Source organism: Cibotium barometz, chromosome 65 (genome assembly GCF_041138505.1).
Source record: "Cibotium barometz isolate CiBa-2024 chromosome 65, ASM4113850v1, whole genome shotgun sequence".
NCBI classification, from domain to species: Eukaryota; Viridiplantae; Streptophyta; class Polypodiopsida; order Cyatheales; family Cibotiaceae; genus Cibotium; species Cibotium barometz.
This window is the reverse complement of record NC_141110.1, coordinates 10,637,651-10,659,554: the sequence shown is the minus strand read 5'-3', so window position 1 is coordinate 10,659,554 and position 21,904 is coordinate 10,637,651. Positions and strand designations below refer to the sequence as shown.

Here is a 21,904-nt window from a genome sequence, read left to right as displayed (position 1 = left end):
ACGGATGAGTCCATGGCTCTTTTATATGGATATGTTGGTTGATCTTGCTGATCTTCAACGGAGATTCCATTTTGATTTTTATAAGTGAATATATTGCCGGGTACTATGAGCTAGGAACTATTGAAAAGACCCCTGAGTGGACAGGTGGTGAGCGTTTTGGTTGCAAATGATGCCATAGGTACACCGATAAAGGAAAAATTGGAAATTAGGATTCAACCGGATATTTTGGAGGATTATGATCAGTGATACTATAGTTTCATTAAAAGATTGTTTTAAAGACAGCTAAATCTGTGAAAAAGGCGATTTCATATTGGGTTTGTAAGTGGTGTGACTAGCTTTAAGTTTGCATGAATATCCGGCTAGGGGGCCTGGGAACTCTTTTCCCTGGTACCCGGGACAAAACCTAACCAAATTCTTAAATGGATCCCATCACTACAATGGTTGGGTGCGGTTGGCTAACCCACTGGATCCCTAAAATGAGACTCAATTCTGTTATTGTATGATAGATGAAATAAATCCCAGATAAAAATTGTTCTATGGAAAAGAATCAACGGCTGTGCCTCTCAATGAGGAAAAAAAGCGTTGGTCTTTATGATCCAAGTGCAAGTCTTTTCCTTGATCTGACTATGGGACTTATGGGTTCGGTTAGATCAGTTCAGTTAGTTAAGGCTCTTGACTATGGTAGAGTAAAAATAATAGAGGAATCGCCCGTGCTTTTCGGGCGAGGGAAGTTTTTTGGGTTCGGTTTTGGAAGAACCGAGGGATTAGTCTCTTGTCCGGATATACGTGGGTGAGGCCCCGAGTGAGGGACCCTGCCTCGTGCAAGAAGTGCTACTTTCGTTGCTAGCACCCTAGAATTCGTTGCGTTGAGGGGACAGGGATCTTTCAAGAAGAAGAAAAAGACAGATAATAAAAATTAGTTTAAGAAGAAAAGTTGCCTACAGAGAACATGAGTTTACCTCAAATGGAGCATGATTCAAGGAGAAAAACTTAAGGTGCGGTAGGTGGAGGTGACTTGTCTATGTTGGTAATCAGATCTAAGGCAAAATCTAGGACGGGGAATGAGCAAGATAGTAAGTTATAGTCTGATCCTATTAATTGGAAGGATTAACACCAAGTAAGAGCAGGAGTATTGAGGAAAATTCAAGCTATCTAGAAGCATTTTGAACCTATAAGAGAGTCACAACTTGGTGCATAGAGTAAGGGATAATTGGAAAAGTCATAGGATTTATTGATGGGAAATACATTGCAAAATTAGGTTTTGTCAGATGTTACAAAAACCACAGGGGAGGTTTAGGAAGGACTGTCAGCTGAAGTGCTTGAAGCAATGCTGAATGCTTAAGTGGATATGAAGGTCAACTAGATGTTAGGAAAAGCATAAGGGAGGTTTTGGGAAGGAGTGTCAGCTAAATTGTTTGAAGCAATGCTGAATGTTCGAGTGGATATGAAGGTCAATCAGATGTTGAGATTGGTTTCTTCTTTTACTGATCAATTTATAGCAAAACTCCAAGAACAATATGGTAAAGCAATAGTACCAAGATAAGAGGTCAATCATATGAAGGTCAATCAAATGTTGAGATTGGTTCCTGCTTTTACTGATCAATATATAGCAAAACTCCAAGAATAGTATGGTAAAGAGATAGTATCAAGATAAGAGGGACAACAAGGGGATACAGAAAAAGAAGATGTCCCTAATTATTTTCAACCTGAGCTTGATAATGTTGATTATATATTACTAGTCATCGATGTACCCATTGGAGATCGTTTATTTACTGGTTCCTAGCAAAGCAAGAAGCTGAATTCCATAGCACTATCCTCCACTAAGGCTGAGTACATGGTAGCCTACCTCAATTTCATCAAAAGAAGGGATACAATGACAACTTGAGGAAATTGGCATTTCTTGTAATATCCTTTACCCTCTAATATCTTGCATATTTTTGGCCCCTCAACACCATGAAAAGAAAAAGCACATTGGGATTTAATTAAAAATGGCCAAATGCAACACTTGGCTTCTACAACTCACACATGGGCTCACTTCTTAACTAAGCCCATACCAAAACTCAAACATGAGGATTTCTGTAAGCCCATAGGGCTATTGTAAGGTTCACCTTTAAGGGGGAGTGTCAAAGGTTATGTATATGTAACCTTACGTAGTTCAACCATAGGCTTAGTGGAATAAATCTACACCTTATTGTGTAAAGGTCCTAATAACTAACAAGACACTTTTAACTTGTAAAACGGCTCGTGCCAAGTTTCACATGTGACATTAACTCTAAGCTGTCTCTCTCTCTCTCCATCCAATCTCTCTTTGAGCAATAACATGATGATGAAAAATTCATTGCATCAGCGCAGAACAAGCGTTACCTCTTTCTTGATTGATTTGCCATACTACAAACATATTCACTATACACATGCTGCAAGATCGATACTCTTTATAACTCTCCTCATTCTCCTCATTAATTCTCATTGGGCCATTAAATCGGTGATGAAGAGAGATAGCATGCGCACATTTCTCCGACCGGTGGGCTCCATCTGGCAAAAGAGTGATCGATCAAAACTTGTCGGCTGGAGTGGTATCTTGCACACTCCAAAAATTCCGACCGGTGGCAAAGAATTTGACGGACATTGTCGGTCGGATGGATCTCGCACATGAAAGTTCGACCGTCCGACCATCGCACCTGTAAACATGCACAAACAAAGTAATTGAGCTTGAGGGGAATCGAACCCCTAAGCAACCATGGTAGGCCATTCTATGACCAAGAGGCTCCCCTACCCACCCCTCATAGTTAGTAAAAGTAAAAAAGAGAGCAAATGTAAAAAAAAAAACTCATTTGTCTTTGCATCTCCCTTCTCAATCGTAAACGAAAAATGACGAAACAAGGCGGCACGTAGCTACCGTCCAAGTTCTCGTTCTCTCCCCATGCCAACCCTATTGCCACCACCACCATTTGGATGAGGATAATCTTGTTCTTGTGGTTCTACCTCACCACACATTTGCACAAAATTATGTAGCACACAACACACACCAACCACTTTTGGGGAAAAATGCAATGCGACATTCAACTGTGTCTATATGCACCACTTGTTCTTTAAAATTCCAAAGGCATTTTCAACTTTCACTCTTCCTTTGGACAAATGCCTATCGAACTCTATTTTGAACTCAAGCATTTGTCCTGCAACTTGTCTAAATGGCTTCACAAGGAAACTAGTGTGCTTATATGCTGAGTTAGCAATATAAGGTTGTATATTTTGCCCACTATTGGAGTGTCCAATACCTCACCCCTCTTCAAACTTTTGTAAAGTGAGCAATCCCTTGAAGCACAATGCTTAGAAAACCATGTCGACTCACGTATTGAGCTGGAAAACACTCTTGTGGTGGCTTTGGTTGCAACCTGATGTGTGTCCCATCTAAGGCACCACACATATTTTCAAAGAGGTGATTTCCTCAAACTCAGAAATAAATTTTGACCAAGCGATCTCCAATAGGCACCACTATTCCATGTCTTACAAACATTGTCGGCAAGCACAAAAGATGGATGATGATGCCCATATATTTACAAATAGTGGACTCCCCAATCCAAAATAAATGTGAAATTGATGTACTAGAATGACCATGTGCTAATCTCCAAAGAATAGTTGCTAATGCAAGGTTAGCAAGTATAGAATCGCGCACTATGTTTTCACTATGTGTGGATGGCAAATGGGGCTCAATCATTTCATGCAAAACATGGAATGAGTTATATGACATTTGATATGCGTAAACAAACCTATGTTGATTTTCAAGTTGTGCTTCAGACCAAAGACTAGAGTGAATGCGTCTCCAAAAAGTCACCTGGCATGGGAAACACCACCATTCTCGAGGACTGTACCTCCACCCCTCCTTTTCTAGGAATTCAATGATTACACTTTGCATCATAAAGGCACATAAAATAAGAATTAAAGTGCCTACTAGAATACAATTATGTTGCATTTCAATTGTAGTCTGACAAGGAGCAGAATTAAGCATCGACAAAATAAATCAAAAATCACAAGAGGATGCATGGATTGATGTGTACCTTTAATCAATCTACTATGTTACCTTGGGGTGAGTGGTTCCAAATGTCTGCGCACAAGTAGTAAAGATTTCTCAAATACCTAAAGCACATAACAAGAATACAAAAGTAACACATCAATACCATGATTAAATCCTTATCATTCTTTGCCTAATTTGCTAAGAATCTTTGCAATTTCCACTTGTATGTTTAAATAGGTTATTTTCCTCTTTGTCTCTTCTTCAAGTCTCTTCTTCATGTGTTATAACTTATCTGAAATAGTCTCTCTTCAATGAATCATCCTTTTACTGCTTCAATCTCGCTAGTTTATCTGATACTACTTTCATCGCCATCTCCATCGATCAACCAAGAGTTTTTATTGAGGATTTCTTCAATTCCTTCACTTTTGGCCTTTCACACCATCATGGAGAATGCTGCCTTCTTTGCTTTTCATTCCAGCTTGATCTGCTGCTACTTTAATGCCTCCGTCCACAATTTGATCCTCCTCATCATCCAGTATCTCTACGTCTACCCTAGTATTAACTCCTGCCTCTGCCATTCCATCGGTGTCAAGAGAATTCATCAAGCTAGTGCATTTTGGAGTACTTCCCCTAGTATCAACAACTGCTGCCTCTGCCATACCATCGGTGTTGAGAGAATTCATCAAGCTAGTGCATTTTGGAGTACTTCCCCCACAATGTATCACATTTCTCATAAAAAGGCCATGATGATGGCTCAACCCCTCTTGTGTAATTCTGCTTTACCTTTTCTTTCTTATAGCTTTCTTCAAGGTGTCTATGCTCTTTTTAACTTGGTCGGCTTGATGAGCCACTTGTATCTTTGTTCAACATGTCTGGGATAACTTTCCAATCTTTCGCTTGAAAGTTTCCTTTATTGATGTGTGTCCAAACCTCATCATAATGATGTAGTAAAGTGTACATTATGCTATTAGACCAACAATTCCTGTAACCTTAGCCTTCTTTGATGGGGGTCCATCCTTTAGAGATTGAGTTGGGTTGGATTGAGCACTTGAGGTCACCCTGGATTGAGTTGCTCTAGATTGAGTCCCGACGTTTGGAGGGGATCTCGGTGGCCGAGATGGCAAGGCTATGGGACTAGTAATTCGGGATATGGGTGAAATATGTCGAGAAGAAACATATGGATGCTACATAGATGCAAACTCGATTGGACTTCAAGGCTTGCTTTCAGTAGTACGAAGTCCTCCCCATGGTGTTGTCAACATAGACATGAAAGTGTTCGGTCATGGGTGGTCAGGAGAAAGAGGGATGTACTCCTCATAGTCATTCTCATATGGAGAGCTAGTTTTAGTGTTAAACACAGCCCATGTAGGTACCTCCTTGCCTTGATGAGATGACATGCTTATGCATACATTATCACATAACTTACGCTTAAGTCCATATACATTTATAAAAAACCCATGTGCTTATGTAATAAACCCGCCCATATGCATGTGCATGGCAGGCTTATGCATGTATTTACAAAACAAGAAGTAATCAGAACACGGGAAATAGTCTTTATACACGCATACCTCTGGTGATAAATTGATGAACCTCCTTTGCAAAACGCTTAATTTGCTTGTATGCTCTCCAAACGAAGCTCCGTGAGAACAAAGGCAAATGCGGCTCTGAGAATAAAGAGAAAGGCCCCTTTGCAGGCCTTATATATGTGGCAACTTCTTATTGGAGGCCGTTAATCGGTCATTCGTTGGACGCTTGAGCAATATAACAAGTTTATTTGGTCAGTGCACAGGGTGGCGGTTGGCTATTTTTACCTGTTTTTTAATATATTTCGTTGGAGCCTCGCGGCTGCCTTCGATTCATGTGTGAAGGCTGAGAGAGCGGGACCTTTCATGCCCTTTTCCTATTTCTTAAAGTTATTAAACAACTTTAAGGCTTTTCACATTAAGCCCATTAAATTGAGCATTTTCCCATTTGGTCGTCCTTCACATGAACATTCTAAATAGGTCCATTCCATACTCTCTTTCATATGTCCGATCTTCAAATAGATAAAATCCACTTTCACACCTCATCTTTGGATGTCGGGCATGCTTAAACATGAAGGTTGCAATGGACATCAAAGCCATTTTAGCCTTCATGTGAAGGCTACCACTAAAAAGAAGCTTACAATTAAAGGCCATAAAAAACACAATTCCTAGTGATTAAAATATAATTTTACCTGTTTTCTAATATATTTCGTCCGGGCATGTCGGTCGCCTTTGCTTCATGTGCGAAAGTTAAGAGAGCGGGACTTTTCATGCCCTTTTCCTCTTTCTTGAAGTTATTAAACAACTTTAAGGCTTTTCACATCAAGCCCATTAAATTGAGCATTTTCCTCTTTCTTAAAGTTGTTAAACAACTTTAAGGCTTTTCACATCAAGCCCATTAAATTGAGCATTTTCCCATTTGGTCGTCCTTCACATGAACATGCTGAACAGGTGCATTCCATACTCTCTTTCATATGTCCGATCTTCAAATAGATAAAATCCACTTGCACACCTCATCTTTGGATGTCCGGCAGGCTTAAACTTGAATTCAAATGAAGGCCAAGAGCTTTCAATTTTGAAAATTTTGAAGTCTAGGGTAAATTTCAGGCCGAGCATACTCCATGACTGCTCCACACAAGTAGTACATGCATGCTCCCGGTGTTCAAAACAAACTAACAAACTTTTTTTCTAACCAGTGGCAAAAGGATGGCCGGTAAGCTTAACTTTTCCTTAATGGGAAAAATGCATAGGTTAACCTGTTGTAAAGCTAAATTTTCAAAAATATGAATCTTTAAATTCAAGTTTTTCTCACTTTGAGCGGTGAAAATTAGAACCCTTCACTCTGAGCACTGCTTGAAATATGAGGGAGAAAAATGAATCCGGGAAGAAAATACAGTGAAGGAGTACCCCCGTTTCAAAGGGAAAGCGATAAGGAGGACTGGCAGAATTGATCATTTTGTATACAGAGGGCAAAAATTTGAATCAAAATTAACGGGATGCGGGGGAAAGAAGGGGAAAAAAAAGAGAGGGAATCACAGCTTTCTGGCAATGCGTACACAGTCTAGGCCAGGCACAGACGCAAATCCCCATTGGGCAACTGTGGGCGGCGCAATGTCCTCCCACCTGCATGAGAGAGATTCATACACCACAATAACAGCCCCCCATGAGGCATTCTGATACAGGATATCCCACATGCCTTTCCATTGCAGGCCAATGCTGGGCTCACCCTTAGGCTCACTTAAACAGTTCACCAGAATTAGCATCTTGTAATACCTCAGCAGAGATGGGTTCATCCTAATCATCTGAAATATGTCTAAGCCTGAAAATTTGATGTCTTTTAAGCTAATCTCCTCTATGATTTGCTTGTAGTATTCATCTGCAGCGCAAACGTCCACCTGCACTTGCAAAGATGGCCTTAGCATGAGGAAAAAAAGACGCAGAGCCACTGCGCTGCAGCCAGGCCCCCCTCCTACACATGCTATCCTTAATTGCCCGCTTTCATCTGTAACACTGGGCTTGATTAGCATTTCATGGAGATTATCCCTAATCTTGATTAGTAGATCAAATGTGCTTGTTCCAATCTCATAGAAAACCTTTTGCAGGTGAAGTAGGCAAAGCCCATGGTGGGAGAGGTACCCTTGCTTGACAGTGACGATTGATCCTTGCAGAGCCCATTTCTGAGCTCCAAGCTTCTTCTGATTTGAAGATATCTCAATAAACTTTGGTGCTAGAGCCTGTATTTGCACTACCAAAACCCTCTTGAAAAGCAGTTTAGCAGAACTTATGGCCGCTTCAGTCCATGATTGATTAATGTACTTGGAAGATGAAAGGGTAAGCTTTTTCACAATGTTCTCTGTCACATTGTCCAATATAGATTGCCCCTTGGTTTGGAGAGGCTGATTAATCCAGCTCTCTGCATACTTTGTTTCCATAGTAATATATCCATGGCTTCCCATATTGATATTTCCATAGTTTCCCAGCTCATTACTGTCCAAGGGAACTGTACCTTTAGCCTTCATCTGATCATTCAGAGGTTGAGATACCATGCTTTGACCTAAATCATTCTTCAAGCTCATAGGTGCACTCCAGCTTATATTCATTTCAATGCTTGGATTCATCTCACCAACACCATTAGGTGTTTGATTTGTGTGCTTGCTTGCAATTGGTGCTTGTGTAGAGCTCACTTGTGGGTAGTCATTAAACACTTTCTGATGCCCATGCACATGAGCTACACCAGTATAATGTTGTTCATAAGGTGGGTCTTTGATGAATGCACTATATTGATCAAGGGAGTGTTTGTGGGCAGCTGCATCAGAATGATCATATGGAGGTGGGTCTTTGAATATCCCATGGTGACCAAGAAAGTGGCTTCTAGAAGCAACTTCACCATATTGTTGATCAAAAGAAGGGATTTTGACTGCACTATACCGATCAGAAGAGTACTTCTGGGCACCATTTTGGTCATAAGACGGATCTTTGAATGCCCCGTGTTGATGAAGAAGGTGGGCTTTGGTGGAGACTGCACTTTGCAGATCAGTAGTAGGCATGTCTCTCAATGGCTTGTTTTGATCAACATTAAATGGGCTGGTATTGATTTGTTCATGGCTTTGGGAGGTTTCTAGAACAGGATTTAATGGGCTTAAAGGCATACCTTGTGCTTTGGTGTGGAGTCTAGCTCTCAGGTACTGCATTTTCTTGAAAGAATGCTCATTCATACCATCGGAATTTGCACCAATATTAATCTCATCATTCACCAGATTAGACTCACCAAATTGAGCAGACCCATTTGAGTAGTAAGGTGGTACTGTTATTGGATCTCCATGATAAGTTGGTTCATCAAATGGGCTTCTAATCATGGGGTCCAAATCAAACCTGTCGGAGCTTGCTCTGAACCCATGATGTGAGGCTCCCATGTAATGTGAGCTTCTAGCTACGTTTTGGACATGTGATAAGGGCTCCAATTGAGGTGAAAAGCCTGCTGATTTATGCTGGAACTTCATAACCTCACCAGAACCCAAAGATGTATCAAAATCAAGGGAGCCAGCCATCAAATGGGAGAGAGATGGTCTCCTGTGATACGCTTGAAAAGGGCTAGGGGGATCCTCTGCAGTAGTTGAGAAGAGCTCAGAGAGGGGCCTTCTTTGCCTCCTCAGGCCTTCAGAGGAGCTTATGCTTCTTCTCAAGTGCCTTGGCAAGCTCCTCCTCTCTCCATAGAATTGATCATTTCTGCTGGGAAATGGAAGCTGCGCCCCAGCTTCGATTGTGTTAGCATTGCCGATTGAAGAGAGATGCATTGGTGAAGGCAAAGGAGAAGGAGCATATAGAGCAAAGCCGCCATAGCTGCCCTCTTCTGATAGAGCATTGTAAGGTAGATTATTAATCCACGGAGATAGAGAGTTGATGGCTCTCTGGGGCGGCCTGTTGCTGTACTCCATATTGATGTAGAGAAGCTAGCTATATTAAGACAAATAAGGCAAGTTAAATATACGCATTTAAGCCTAGCTTAGAAATGCAGATAAGCTACAGAAGAAGAGCAAATATATGCGATCAGAGCTCGCAATTGAAATAAGGTGAACAATTTATAATGTAATGGACGCAGTATGCGAAAATTAGATGATTTGAGATTAAGAAATGATTAAAGAATGTAATAATTCAACTAATCTACAAAGCAACTAAGATTCAGAATGGTTAAACCTTGAGGTATTGATTATAAGTTCATATACAGCTGCATATTATGAAGATCAGCGGTGATCAAAGGTTGCGGAGAGGACGAGATGTGGCGATGAAGACGATGAGGATTTCGGACACTTCAAAAAATTTGGCATGGGGCTAACAGGCTTATAAACAGGTGGTGAGAGAAGAGGGGAGCCACAGGCGAGAGTGCTCGTCACGTCGTTTGGATGATGGCGCAAAACGTGTTCACCACCACGGACCTCTTCACGTCTCTCCTTTAAAAAATCTCACTTATATGAAGAATCTTCTCTCTCACATGGACCCATCTGTGATCAACTCTCTTCGAGATCGATTGGTCTCTCTAGATCAATAAAGTTTACGTTAGGAGGCTTAGGCTTAAGAGGCGCTCTCTCTCTCTCTCTCAATTTTTAAATTACCAATTTCTTCTTATTAGAAATTCATTTAGGCCGTTTACACATCTAGCCCTCCCTCTAGATGCAACAGTTGATTCCGGGTGGACATGCACCCTATCCACTATGTTTTCATGATATGAAAAAATTATAACAAATCATATTAATTAATTAATCAAGGCTATTGCCTCATTAATTAAGACATTTGTGATCTGCTGAATAGGATATGAAATTGTATTTAATGTTTTTGTATAAACAGATATGGGGGTAAGATATTTTGATGTAAAGGTTTTTTGTTGGTTTGTATAGATCAATAAAGTTTACGTTAGGAGGCTTAGGCTTAAGAGGCGCTCTCTCTCTCTCTCTCTCTCTCAATTTTTAAATTACCAATTTCTTCTTATTAGAAATTCATTTAGGCCGTTTACACATCTAGCCCTCCCTCTAGATGCAACAGTTGATTCCGGGTGGACATGCACCCTATCCACTATGTTTTCATGATATGAAAAAATTATAACAAATCATATTAATTAATTAATCAAGGCTATTGCCTCATTAATTAAGACATTTGTGATCTGCTGAATAGGATATGAAATTGTATTTAATGTTTTTGTATAAACAGATATGGGGGTAAGATATTTTGATGTAAAGGTTTTTTGTTGGTTTGTATAGATCAATAAAGTTTACGTTAGGAGGCTTAGGCTTAAGAGGCGCTCTCTCTCTCTCTCTCTCTCAATTTTTAAATTACCAATTTCTTCTTATTAGAAATTCATTTAGGCCGTTTACACATCTAGCCCTCCCTCTAGATGCAACAGTTGATTCCGGGTGGACATGCACCCTATCCACTATGTTTTCATGATATGAAAAAATTATAACAAATCATATTAATTAATTAATCAAGGCTATTGCCTCATTAATTAAGACATTTGTGATCTGCTGAATAGGATATGAAATTGTATTTAATGTTTTTGTATAAACAGATATGGGGGTAAGATATTTTGATGTAAAGGTTTTTTGTTGGTTTGTATATATATAATTATTGATCACAAAAAAAGACATATGCTAAGGTTACGACCTTAGAATATACATACATACATAGATATATATATATTAATATGTTTTTTCTTTTACCAGCTAAGACTCGAATACGATTTTCGTACATTCATGTGAGATATCTCTCTCTCTCTCTCTCTCTCTCTCTCTCTCTCTCTCTCTCTCTCTTTTCATAATAGAAGATATATTGCCAAAAAATATTTTACAAATGGCCATATGGCCACCATGTGATGTACTAGCTTTCTCTCACTAATTACTCCGAACCACAGGTGTAGCTCGGAGTACCCTCATCCAATATATAGCCGTGTCATTCTCCACCAAATGAGTTAATCGCAAGGAAAAGACTTGCCACAATATAGCCCTTTTATACGACCTTTCATTGAGATTCAAGCTCGATGTCAGCTTGTGCTAGTTGTACTATGTGCTAGCATGTTACCTAGTAACATGTGTGAGACATAAATGACCGCGTCCAGCTGGTCATAGTGTGTGGACAGTAGCTAGGGTTAGCTGTGTGTGGACACAACACAAGTAGTGTGTTGTAGGTTATGGATGGCTTTATGCATTGTGTGAGAAGGGACATGGCTTCCCCTCTATGGTTAGGATTTGATTAATACATTAGGGTTTGCTTCTGTGTGTGTCTCTCCTCTCCCTCTATCTATTTTTCATCACCTTTGAGATGTAATACCAACTTTTGCATCAAATATGAAGACATTCCTAGTTAACCAAATGTGTCACAAACCTGTCCACCTGAAAAAGATCTCTCTCTCTCTCTCTCTCTCTCTCTATCTTAATCATAACTCTTTTTTTTAACATTACGGTACTTGTTTTGAATATGATTTCGTGTCTCTAGCTCTACATTCGTAGCTCGGACTCGAATACAATTCCGTCTGTCTAGCTCTACATTCGTGCTCTCTCTCTCTCTCTCTCTCTCTCTCTCTCTCTCTCTCTCTCTCTCTCCATCGCATGGTCAAGGAAAGAGAGCTCTCTCTCTTGTTCCATACTGCATACACCACACACTGTCTCTTGCTCACTAGTTGCAAGAGCAAACCGCCCATCCGTCTCTCTCTCTCTCTCTCTCTCTCTCTCTCTCTCTCTCTCTCTCTCTCTCTCTCTCTCCATTGAGGGGCTCTTACCATTGGGTTTAAAAGCCTCGTCTTTTTATTGCCTCCATGGAAGAATCCAGAAGCTTGCCTTCTTACAAAAGGCTCAATTTTTAAACCCAAGCTCCTCCCGCTAAGGTCCCATCACTTTCCCCCTTCCAAATTAATTAATTAATACCCAAACAAAATTTGGCACCTATATTAAGGTGCATGATGCCTTGTTGTTCTATATTGCTTCTTTCCACCCTTTCACAAGTCTTGCGATTTGGAGTGCTTTTCGTTGGTGTCTTTGAGGGCCTTTTCCCTTTATGCCCTTGGGAGGTGAAGGGCTGATAATTTCATGTGATTGTACACACTTTGCAATGTTGAAAAAACAATCGTAAACACACCCGATCTTCCAATGTTGTTGCTCTTGGTAGAGGCAAGCATGTGAAATTGTTTCTTGATGCTATCTGTTTTATTATCCTTTTGAACATGGCATGTCTTGACATTGAGAACTCCACGGTCTTTATTGACCCTTATCTTTGGAGGACATAATATTTAATACAAATTTTTCTTCTAGTTAGGCTATTAGGATGCAAACTACTAAGTTTGTGGGAAGATTTTGGATTTTGATGTTGACTTACAAAGTCTCATTTACTATGGAAGCACCTACCTAGAGTAGTAGGGATCTTCTTCATGCCACTTGGTTGGATATGAACAAACTAAAAGTTATATGAATAATGAACAACCACATTTTTTTAAACACAATGTGCAAACATGTGGTTGATCAACATAACAAAAGACCCCATATTGAGGGAACTTTGTGATGTTTTATTAAGAGAGAGTCGACTGTCTTGCCCAAAGTTATATTTAGGGTGAAAGCATGATAAGGTGGTACACTTTCTACCAGTTGCATTGGTTGCTACCACACTTGAAGAAAACCAATATTAGTGGATTTAATATCATCATAAGATGTATTTTAGTAATTATATCTAGTGTCTTTTAGATATAATAAATTTAAAACAAGATTAAACAACCATGTTTTAATTCTCTAACTCTACCTAAAAGTGTTTCACAACCAGCCGTAAACCATTGTCCTGGACATAGGTTTTCAGTCCACCTTATCATGCTTTCACCATATAAGCCACCATATTTCCATTTTTCCTATGTAGTGATATTACTCTATCAAAGAAATTATCCATATTTTCCTAAAAAAGATATCGATATTGCCCTCAATAAAACTGTTGACAATCAAAGAAAATATCTTAGGCTATACAATGGTAATGGAAACAAGAAATTGATATCTCATTTGGTACTATTTATTGTATAACAAGTAATTTTATGATATGATAAAGAGTAAAAGCACACTTTTACAAGTCTTCATACCATAAAAATTATCACCTTTTTTTTAATAAAAAAGCGTGCAATTTTAAAGCTAAGTACTGTAACGTACCCATCTTCACTAATAAAGAAATGTCCATGTAATTATGAGTTTTTATGGTATAAATATCAATGATTTTATTATTTGAGTCATTTCTACTTGGAATCTTCAAATTCTGAGTCCAAATTTGGAATCTGCGCGCGATTTTACCGTAATATAAGATTTTACAGCATCCAAAACGGACACCGGATCAAGCCTATACGCTAATTTTAATCATTTTAGTTAAAAAACGGCGACCTTTAAACCTTAATAAATGCACGACCGCACGTCCGATTGACGAACGGTCTGAACCCCTGCGACCAAGGGAACCTCCCGGACAAAAAAAATTTTCGCCCCCAGGGGCAGTCCGGCACGCAAATCGAGGCGGGCGTCCCAAATTTGGGTACCCGTCCCAAAATTTCGTCCGTACACACTTACTAGGGCGCCCGTACAATGGCCGCCCAAGAACCAAAGGACGGCCGCCCACTGTATGGTCCACGCATACCCTTAGGCGGACACCCAGACCGGATAAGGTACATGCGTACCACTCCTTTCCCAGACAACCGACACCGTACCTTTCCCGTAGACCCATGCAGGCCACTGATCCATAGCCTTTGAAGGTACACCGTCCTTTCGTCCTTGCTTTGCGCAGCGCCCGTACCCTCACCCCTCAGCTATATAAACCCCCGGGGTGCTCCTCAGTCGACACGCATTTCTGTGTAGCGTATGCCCTGTTGTGCCGCCGTCCGTACCGTCGTAGCGTACTTGCTGCAAGTACAGCCGCCCTTGCAGCCACCCCTCTCACACCCCCTCATTTGGCTCTTTTCAGATAAGCCAATTTTCCTCCATCCCCCTCTTGCTAGAGGCCAGTGTCCTTAACTCTTCTCCCCCCCCCCCATGTGAATAGACTTACAGAGAGGCTTGCAGCAACCCCTCCCAGCCCTCTCCACGTTTTTGCCTTTGCCCTTAAGGACATCTCACAATTCCTCCCCCCCCCCATTTGCGTAGACTTTAGTAAGGGATTTTTGACTCAAGCAAGGGTTCGTGCGCCATATTCTTTTGCTCATACAGTGAGCAAACGAGCTCGGAATTCAGATCCGACTGAAGCGTTTCGATCGCAGCAGCGAGCTCTACAAGGCGACGCCTAAGATGGCCTCATCCCGGAGACGACAAAATATTGCCTCAAAAGGGACACGTAACAACGAGATGGAGGGAGATGCGCCCAATGCGGCTCCAGTTCTTCCTTTTCAAGCCCCTCAAGGAAACGGTGGCCAGGTTAGCTTGGTTAATTTTCAAAAGAAGAGATTTTTCCTTAAATTAGGTGTCTTTTTCTTTTAAAATGAGGACATAAAAATTATATGAAATTACGAATTATGTGATGTTGTTTTCGATAAATTGCGTTGAAATTGCTATCTTCATGAATTGTGAATGCTATACTTAGAAAATTGCATTGAAGTTGTTATCTTTGGAATTCAAGATTTTTTTTTGGCTTCAACGCTAACTCCGTTCCGTGCTTGTGTAGCCGGGCGACGTCATTAGCAAAGCCCGGGAATGGCCCAAGGTATCCCTCATACCTTTGGGAGAATAAGGATCGCCGATTGAGGCGAGAGATTATGAGGCTGCCTAGTTCTGAGGGCCCAGGCTAGTGCGGTAAATAAGCCCACCCTAGTGTGTAGACATCCCTCTGAGGGGCGGGAGGATCGAGCGATGGAGCCTGAGAGGGCGACAGGCTGGCTTGAGTCCTCGCCAGCGGCCGACGATGAGGTGTATGGTCCCGTAGGGTTTTGCCCAGCATGTAGAGGCTGGAAGGCCGAATTCTAGATCATCGGCAGAATAAGAATAAGAGAGCCGGATTGGCTTGTATGGAAATGGATTCATGTATAAACTTTTTATATAATTGCACCTTGTCTTTGGTATGATTGTATTGTGTAAGAAGGCTGTTATAACGAACCTTGTGAAGAAGGGCCCTAATTAAGGAATATGTTTATTTATGTCAAACAGTGTGGTAGTATTAATTAGAAAACAAATTGATGCGTGAGTAGGGTGGAAAGTGGGAGGATGGAATGCTCTGACGGCACCATCCTACGGACGGGTGGACCCGATTAGTCGGGTAGCTTTCCAACAGATTAAGTGAAAGCCCTACGTTAGATAGTTAGGCTCTTGGGCAACTCTATTCTAGAAGACTAGGTCAGCGGCTGTGCCTTGCATAAGATGAGGAAAAAAGCGTTGTCTCTAGAAATCAAGTCTAGTAGTTGCCCAATTTTTGATCAATTGCCCTATGGGTGATTTGATGTTTAGATAATCACGCTCCCCCTGCGGGATAGAGCTAGGTCATACCTATGAATCGTATCCTTGAATCTCTACAGGTCAAGGTGTCGATGAATAGGAAAATTTTTCCAAGATAAGACTTAGCGGACTATCTTAAGTGTTTCTCCCATTTTTAAAGGGAGGAACCTTACAATTGGTATCAGAGCAAGTTTGACTCCTAGGAATTGCAGTTTAAGGATTGTTTTGTAATAAATGTTTTACCTAACGTAATGCTAATTAGTAAAGATATCCTACTTAAACAAATAAGTTAAATTGATGTTTGAATGATTGTAGGAAGAGGAAGATGCCTACTCCAAATTTCTAGTTTTCCAATGCATCTTCGAGACTGCTAGTCACTCCTCGAATTTCGAGTTCCGCGACACCATGGTGCAGATATTAGAGAAGATATCCCTCCCTCATTTCTCTCGTATTCAGAGAGGATGGGGCAGAGATTTCTGGAGTCGTGGGCCGAGATACTTCTTCATCCGAGCAGATCAGACTGGGAACCTCACCACCGACCTTAAGCGGATTCGTTGGATTGAGAAGCTGAAGATGATCCGCTTATTTTGGTTCGTCGGTACCCCCAGGGCCGACACCTCGGTGACTATAGATGGGGTTCGCATACCTCAGGATCGTTGGGTGTATGACAAAGTGATGCAGGTCTTACCTGCTGATAGAGTAGCGGTGTTGGGATCTACCCCAATCCAGAGTTTACCACCCTTACCATCAGTTTTTAGAGTCTTAGAAACTACAGCGGAACCCCCATATTTCACCTATGTGGACCGCTCTACCCTTATGTCATAGTCAAGCCTAGGAATTTTCCTTCATAGCAAATAAGACTGATTATAGTCTCAGAACTTTGTAATAAAACTTGTCCTTGTAAATATTTGGAAATAAAATAATTTCAATGTTTTACTCTTCAAAAATTAAGTGTTGTGCAAATATGAATCTTAAAATTGTTTTTACAATGATGGCCAGGACGACCACCCTCCACTTCCCAATGCGCTTTATACCGATACCCAGGAAAAGAAGCTCCTGCTCAAGCAAATGCAACCTCCCTCCTTTAAAGGAGAATGTTCAAAGGTTGAGAAGGATGCTGAAGTCTGGATTGAGGCGATGGACGATTATTTCTCTGCTGCCGGTACTGGAGTAGCAAATCAGTCTATGCTCGCACGGTTTCGCCTCACTGGAGATGCTAAACTCTGGTGGAAACAATGGTGCCGTGACAAGGAAGTCACCGAGCACTCTCAAACGTGGGAAGATATCAAGCAGGCAGTGAAGGAAAGATATCTTCCTCCATCCCATGAGTCCATAAAGATGAATGAGTTTTTTAGTCTTAGACAGTGCAGCTTAACTCTGAAGACTACTATTCCAAATTTATTACCCTTCGGAAGTATGCCCCAGCTATGACTACTTCCCAGCAAGTGGCTCGTTTCTGCCAAGGGCTAAATGAACCCCTAGATTCCCGCCTTGAAGCAATGAGGCCAAGCACATTACAGGATGCTCTCATACGAGCTAAGCCCCTTGTGAAAGAAATGAAGGCTAACAAACCGAAGAATCAAAAGAGATCTTACCCTGAGGCAAACCTTAGAGATCAACCCTACAAGAAGCCTCAACAAAATTTCCCCTACTACAACAGAGGGCGACAAGGCAACTCTTTTGCCCCCCGCTTGTATGCTGCTTCTTCCAGAGAAGGCCCTCTGTGTTTTGAGTGCAATGAGCCGGGACACTTTAGAGCCAACTGTCCCAAGATGGCAACATCATTTTCCCAAGGTAACAGAGGAAATCAAGGCCGTGGAACCCCTACCCACCAAGGTGCAAGAGGCAGTGGCCGTGGCAGAGGACGCGGAGGAACAGTTGCTAGAACTGCCTGTGTTATAAGTGAAGAACCGACCTTGGAAACGGCTGAAGAAGAGCGCGCCACCGTCCATGCGGCGGTAGAACACCAAGGTCCGAATAAACAATTTGGTGTAATCCAAGCCCCCGCCACTCATCACGGTAAGCCATTTCAGCTTTTGATTGATTGTGGCAGTACCCATTCATTCCTTTCTCCTAGGTGCTTGCAAAAATTGAACTTGAGTCAAAAAACAGCTAGAAAAATGATTGTAGAGTTAGCCAGTGGGAAAGAAGTAGTATCTCGCCACTCTATAGGAAACCTTGATTTTGAGCTGGGTAATAAGCAAACTCATGGCCACTTTAGAGTCTTGCCACTAGGAATTTATGATGGAATCATTGGGATGGATTGGTTAATTGCAAACAAAGCTAGCATTCATTGTAACCAGGGGAGTATCACTTTTGAAAATGAGCATGGCCAAGTAATATCTGTTCAGGGGATCACAGGAAAACCTAAGTCTAGGGTAGTCAAGGCAAAACATCTTCTCAAGGGGACACGTAAGGGTCAGCAAGTTTTCTTAGTCAAACTCAACAAAGTCATTGAACCTAGTATGGAGACAGAACCCTCTTGGCTCCAAGAATTCTCTGATATCTTCCCTGACGAGCTTACAGGGTTACCGCCTCCTCGAGAAGTCGACCATGAAATCGAGGTGATCCCTGGAGCTCAACCTATCTCAAAAACTCCCTATAAGAAGAAGCCATTGAACTTAAGGAGCAACTTTCCCAACTCATTGAACAAGGATTTGTACGCCCCAGTAGCTCTCCGTGGGGAGCACCTGTTCTTTTCCAAAAAAAGAAGGACGGGACTCTCCGCCTTTGCATAGATTATCGAGGGCTAAATCAAGTCACTGTCAAGAATAAGTATCCTATCCCTCGCATCGATGAACTTCTTGACAGGCTTCATGGGGCCAAAGTCTTCTCAAAAATAGATTTGAGGTCTAGTTACTATCAGATCAAAGTCAAGGAAGCAGATATACCCAAAACAGCCTTCAACACCCGTTATGGCCACTATGAGTTTACTGTAATGTCATTCGGGTTAACCAATGCTCCTGCAACCTTCAACCGCCTAATGCAAGATATATTCCGCCCGTACTTGGATGAGTTTGTGCTTGTTTTTTTTGATGACATCCTAATCTACTCCAAATCAATGGAAGAGCATGAGGAGCATGTGCGTAGAGTTCTGCAATTGCTGCGCAGACACAAACTCTATGCCAAGAAGAGCAAATGTACCTTCTTTACTCATCAAATTGAGTATCTTGGATTCATCGTCTCCAAGGATGGCATCTCAGTAGACCCTGCCAAAGTCAAGGATATTCTAGAATGGCCACCCCCTAAATCAGTTCGTGAAGTTCGTGGGTTCTTGGGAATCACGGGTTGGTATAGGATTTTTATCAAAGATTATGCCTTGGTAGCTGCACCCTTGACAGATCTTCTTAAGAAGGATTGCAAATTAGTGTGGCTGCCAATCCATCAAAACAGCTTTGATCAGCTGAAAGTCATTATTACTTCTGCCCCAGTCTTAAAGCTTCCTGATTTCTCCAAGGAATTTGAAGTGGTTACCGATGCCAGTAGTCTAGCACTTGGTGGTGTCTTAGGCCAAGAAGGCAGACCAGTTGCTTATACTTCCCGCAAGCTAAAGCAATATGAAGCAAACTATGCCACCCATGATTTGGAACTCTTAGTAATTGTTCATTGCCTCAAACTATGGAGACATTATCTCTTGGGAGGCAAATTCCAACTTGTAACTAACCACAAAAGTCTAAAGTGGATCTTCACCCAGCCTAACCTCAACATGCGGCAAAGGAGATGGACTGAAATTCTACAAGAATATGATTTCGACATCAAATTCCGCCCTGGGAAAGATAATGTGGTAGCTGATGCACTTAGCCGCAAATCTTTCTTGAATGCAATTTCAATGCCAAATAATCCCATACTGGTCAAGGTGGAAGAAGTCTCATCTCATGATCCAGATTATCAGAGGATGATAAAGTTAGTAGAAGAAGGGGGACATTCAGAGAAAGAGAAGAATCTAATCAAGGGATACTCCATTCATGAAGGAAGTCTCTACTTCAATCACAGGCTATGTATGATGTATCCCTAAGGATCCTGCTTTAAAGAAACTAATCCTCCATGAAGCTCATGATAGCCCTGCAGGACACCCAGGTTATGCAAAAACATTAAATGCGGTAAGAAGGAGCTTTCATTGGGCAGGCTTGAAAAATGATGTGCTTCGGTACTTGAAACAATGTCTCTCATGCCAAAGGATCAAAGCTGAAAGGGTCAAGATGCCTGGAAAGCTTCAACCCTTAGATATTCCCCAAATGAAGTGGGAGTGCATTAGTATGGATTTTGTCACAAGTCTCCCTACTGTTCAAGGAGGATATGACTCCATTCTAGTAGTAGTGGACTTACTTACCAAAGTAGCTCACCTTATACCAGCGAAGAAGACCTTCAAAGCTTCTGATGTTGCTCGAATATTCATCAAGGAAGTCCTCAAACTTCATGGTCTCCCAAAAAGGATAGTAAGTGATCGGGATTCTGACTTCACCTCAAAATTTTGGCAGTCTTTATTTCAAGCTCTGGGGACTCAACTTTGCTTTAGCACAGCTTATCATCCAGAAACCGATGGCCAGACTGAGAGAGTCAATCAAGTAATTGAAGACATTCTCAGAGCATACTGTGGACAGGAACCCAGAAGGTGGATTCAATACCTTCCTCTGGTAGAATTTGCCTACAATGCGTCTTATCATCAAAGCATAGGAATGTCACCATTCAAAGCACTCTATGGGCAAGAATGTTTGTCTCCTCTAAATTTCTCTGATCCGACCATAAGAGTCGAGGCATCCAGGAAAATGCTCGAAGAAATGGAGGAACAAACCAAGGCTATCCAAAAGGATATTAAAGCTGCCCAAGATCGACAAAAGCATTATGCTGACAACAAGAGGTCTGAAAGGATCTTCAAGGAAGGAGACAAAGTTCTTCTACGAGTGCGACCCAAACGAAGTTCTCTATCACTTGGGAAATATAAGAAGCTCAGCCCTAGGTATTGTGGTCCTTATACAGTTATCAAGTGTCTAGGTAAAAGTGCCTATAAACTCCAACTCCCAGCCCATATCAAAGTCCATAATGTATTTCATGTAAGTTTGTTAAAGCCATATGTCCCCAGTCTTGATCATATTCTTGATGATGAACAAGTTGTAATCCCTACTCAAGGCGTCCTTGAATTACAGCCCAGTAGCATCATAGATTCTAGGGAAAGGCAACTCCGAAATAGAACTCTTGTAGAACATCTAGTTCAGTGGAAAGATTACCCTGAAGAGGATGCAACTTGGGAGGATGAAGCTACACTCTTAAAGGATTATCCCCAATTCATGACGAGATGAGGACATCTCGATTTCTTTAAGGGGGGAAGGATGTAACGTACCCATCTTCACTAATAAAGAAATGTCCATGTAATTATGAGTTTTTATGGTATAAATATCAATGATTTTATTATTTGAGTCATTTCTACTTGGAATCTTCAAATTCTAAGTCCAAATTTGGAATCTGCGCGCGATTTTACCCTAATATAGGATTTTACAGCATCCAAAACGGACACCGGATCAAGCCTATACGCTAATTTTAATCATTTTAGTTAAAAAACGGCGACCTTTAAACCTTAATAAATGCACGACCGCACGTCCGATTGACGAACGGTCTGAACCCCTGCGACCAGGAGAACCTCCCGGACAAAAAAAATTTTCGCCCCCCGGGGCGGTCCGACACGCAAATCGAGGCGGGCGTCCCAAATTTGGGTACCCCGTCCCAAAATTTGGTCCGTACACACTTACTAGGGCGCCCGTACAATGGCCGCCCAAGAACCAAAGGACGACCGCCCACTGTATGGTCCACGCATACCCTTAGGCGGACACCCAGACCGGATAAGGTACATGCGTACCACTCCTTTCCCAGACAACCGACACCGTACCTTTCCCGTAGACCCATGCAGGCCACTGATCCATAGCCTTTGAAGGTACACCGTCCTTTCGTCCTTG

The 21,904-nt window shown here is 41.5% G+C and overlaps 1 protein-coding gene across 1 annotated transcript; it reads right to left on the bottom strand.

The window, feature by feature from the left end:
* Positions 1–6,648: 6,648 nt before the first annotated feature.
* On the bottom strand, positions 6,649–9,834 carry LOC147602909 (uncharacterized). Its single transcript, XM_086797156.1, has 2 exons — positions 9,730–9,834; positions 6,649–9,489 (listed from the first exon to the last, which is right to left on the bottom strand). The coding sequence occupies exon 2, from the start codon at positions 9,468–9,470 to the stop codon at positions 7,068–7,070; it is 2,403 nt and encodes an 800-aa protein (XP_086653282.1). The 5' UTR covers positions 9,471–9,489; positions 9,730–9,834; the 3' UTR covers positions 6,649–7,067.
* Between the last annotated feature and the right edge of the window lie 12,070 nt (positions 9,835–21,904).

What these genes read in the sequence shown, in the direction of transcription:
- LOC147602909 (XM_086797156.1), bottom strand. Translation starts at nt 9,470, where the DNA reads ATGGAGTACAGCAACAGGCCGCCCCAGAGAGCCATCAACTCTCTATCT.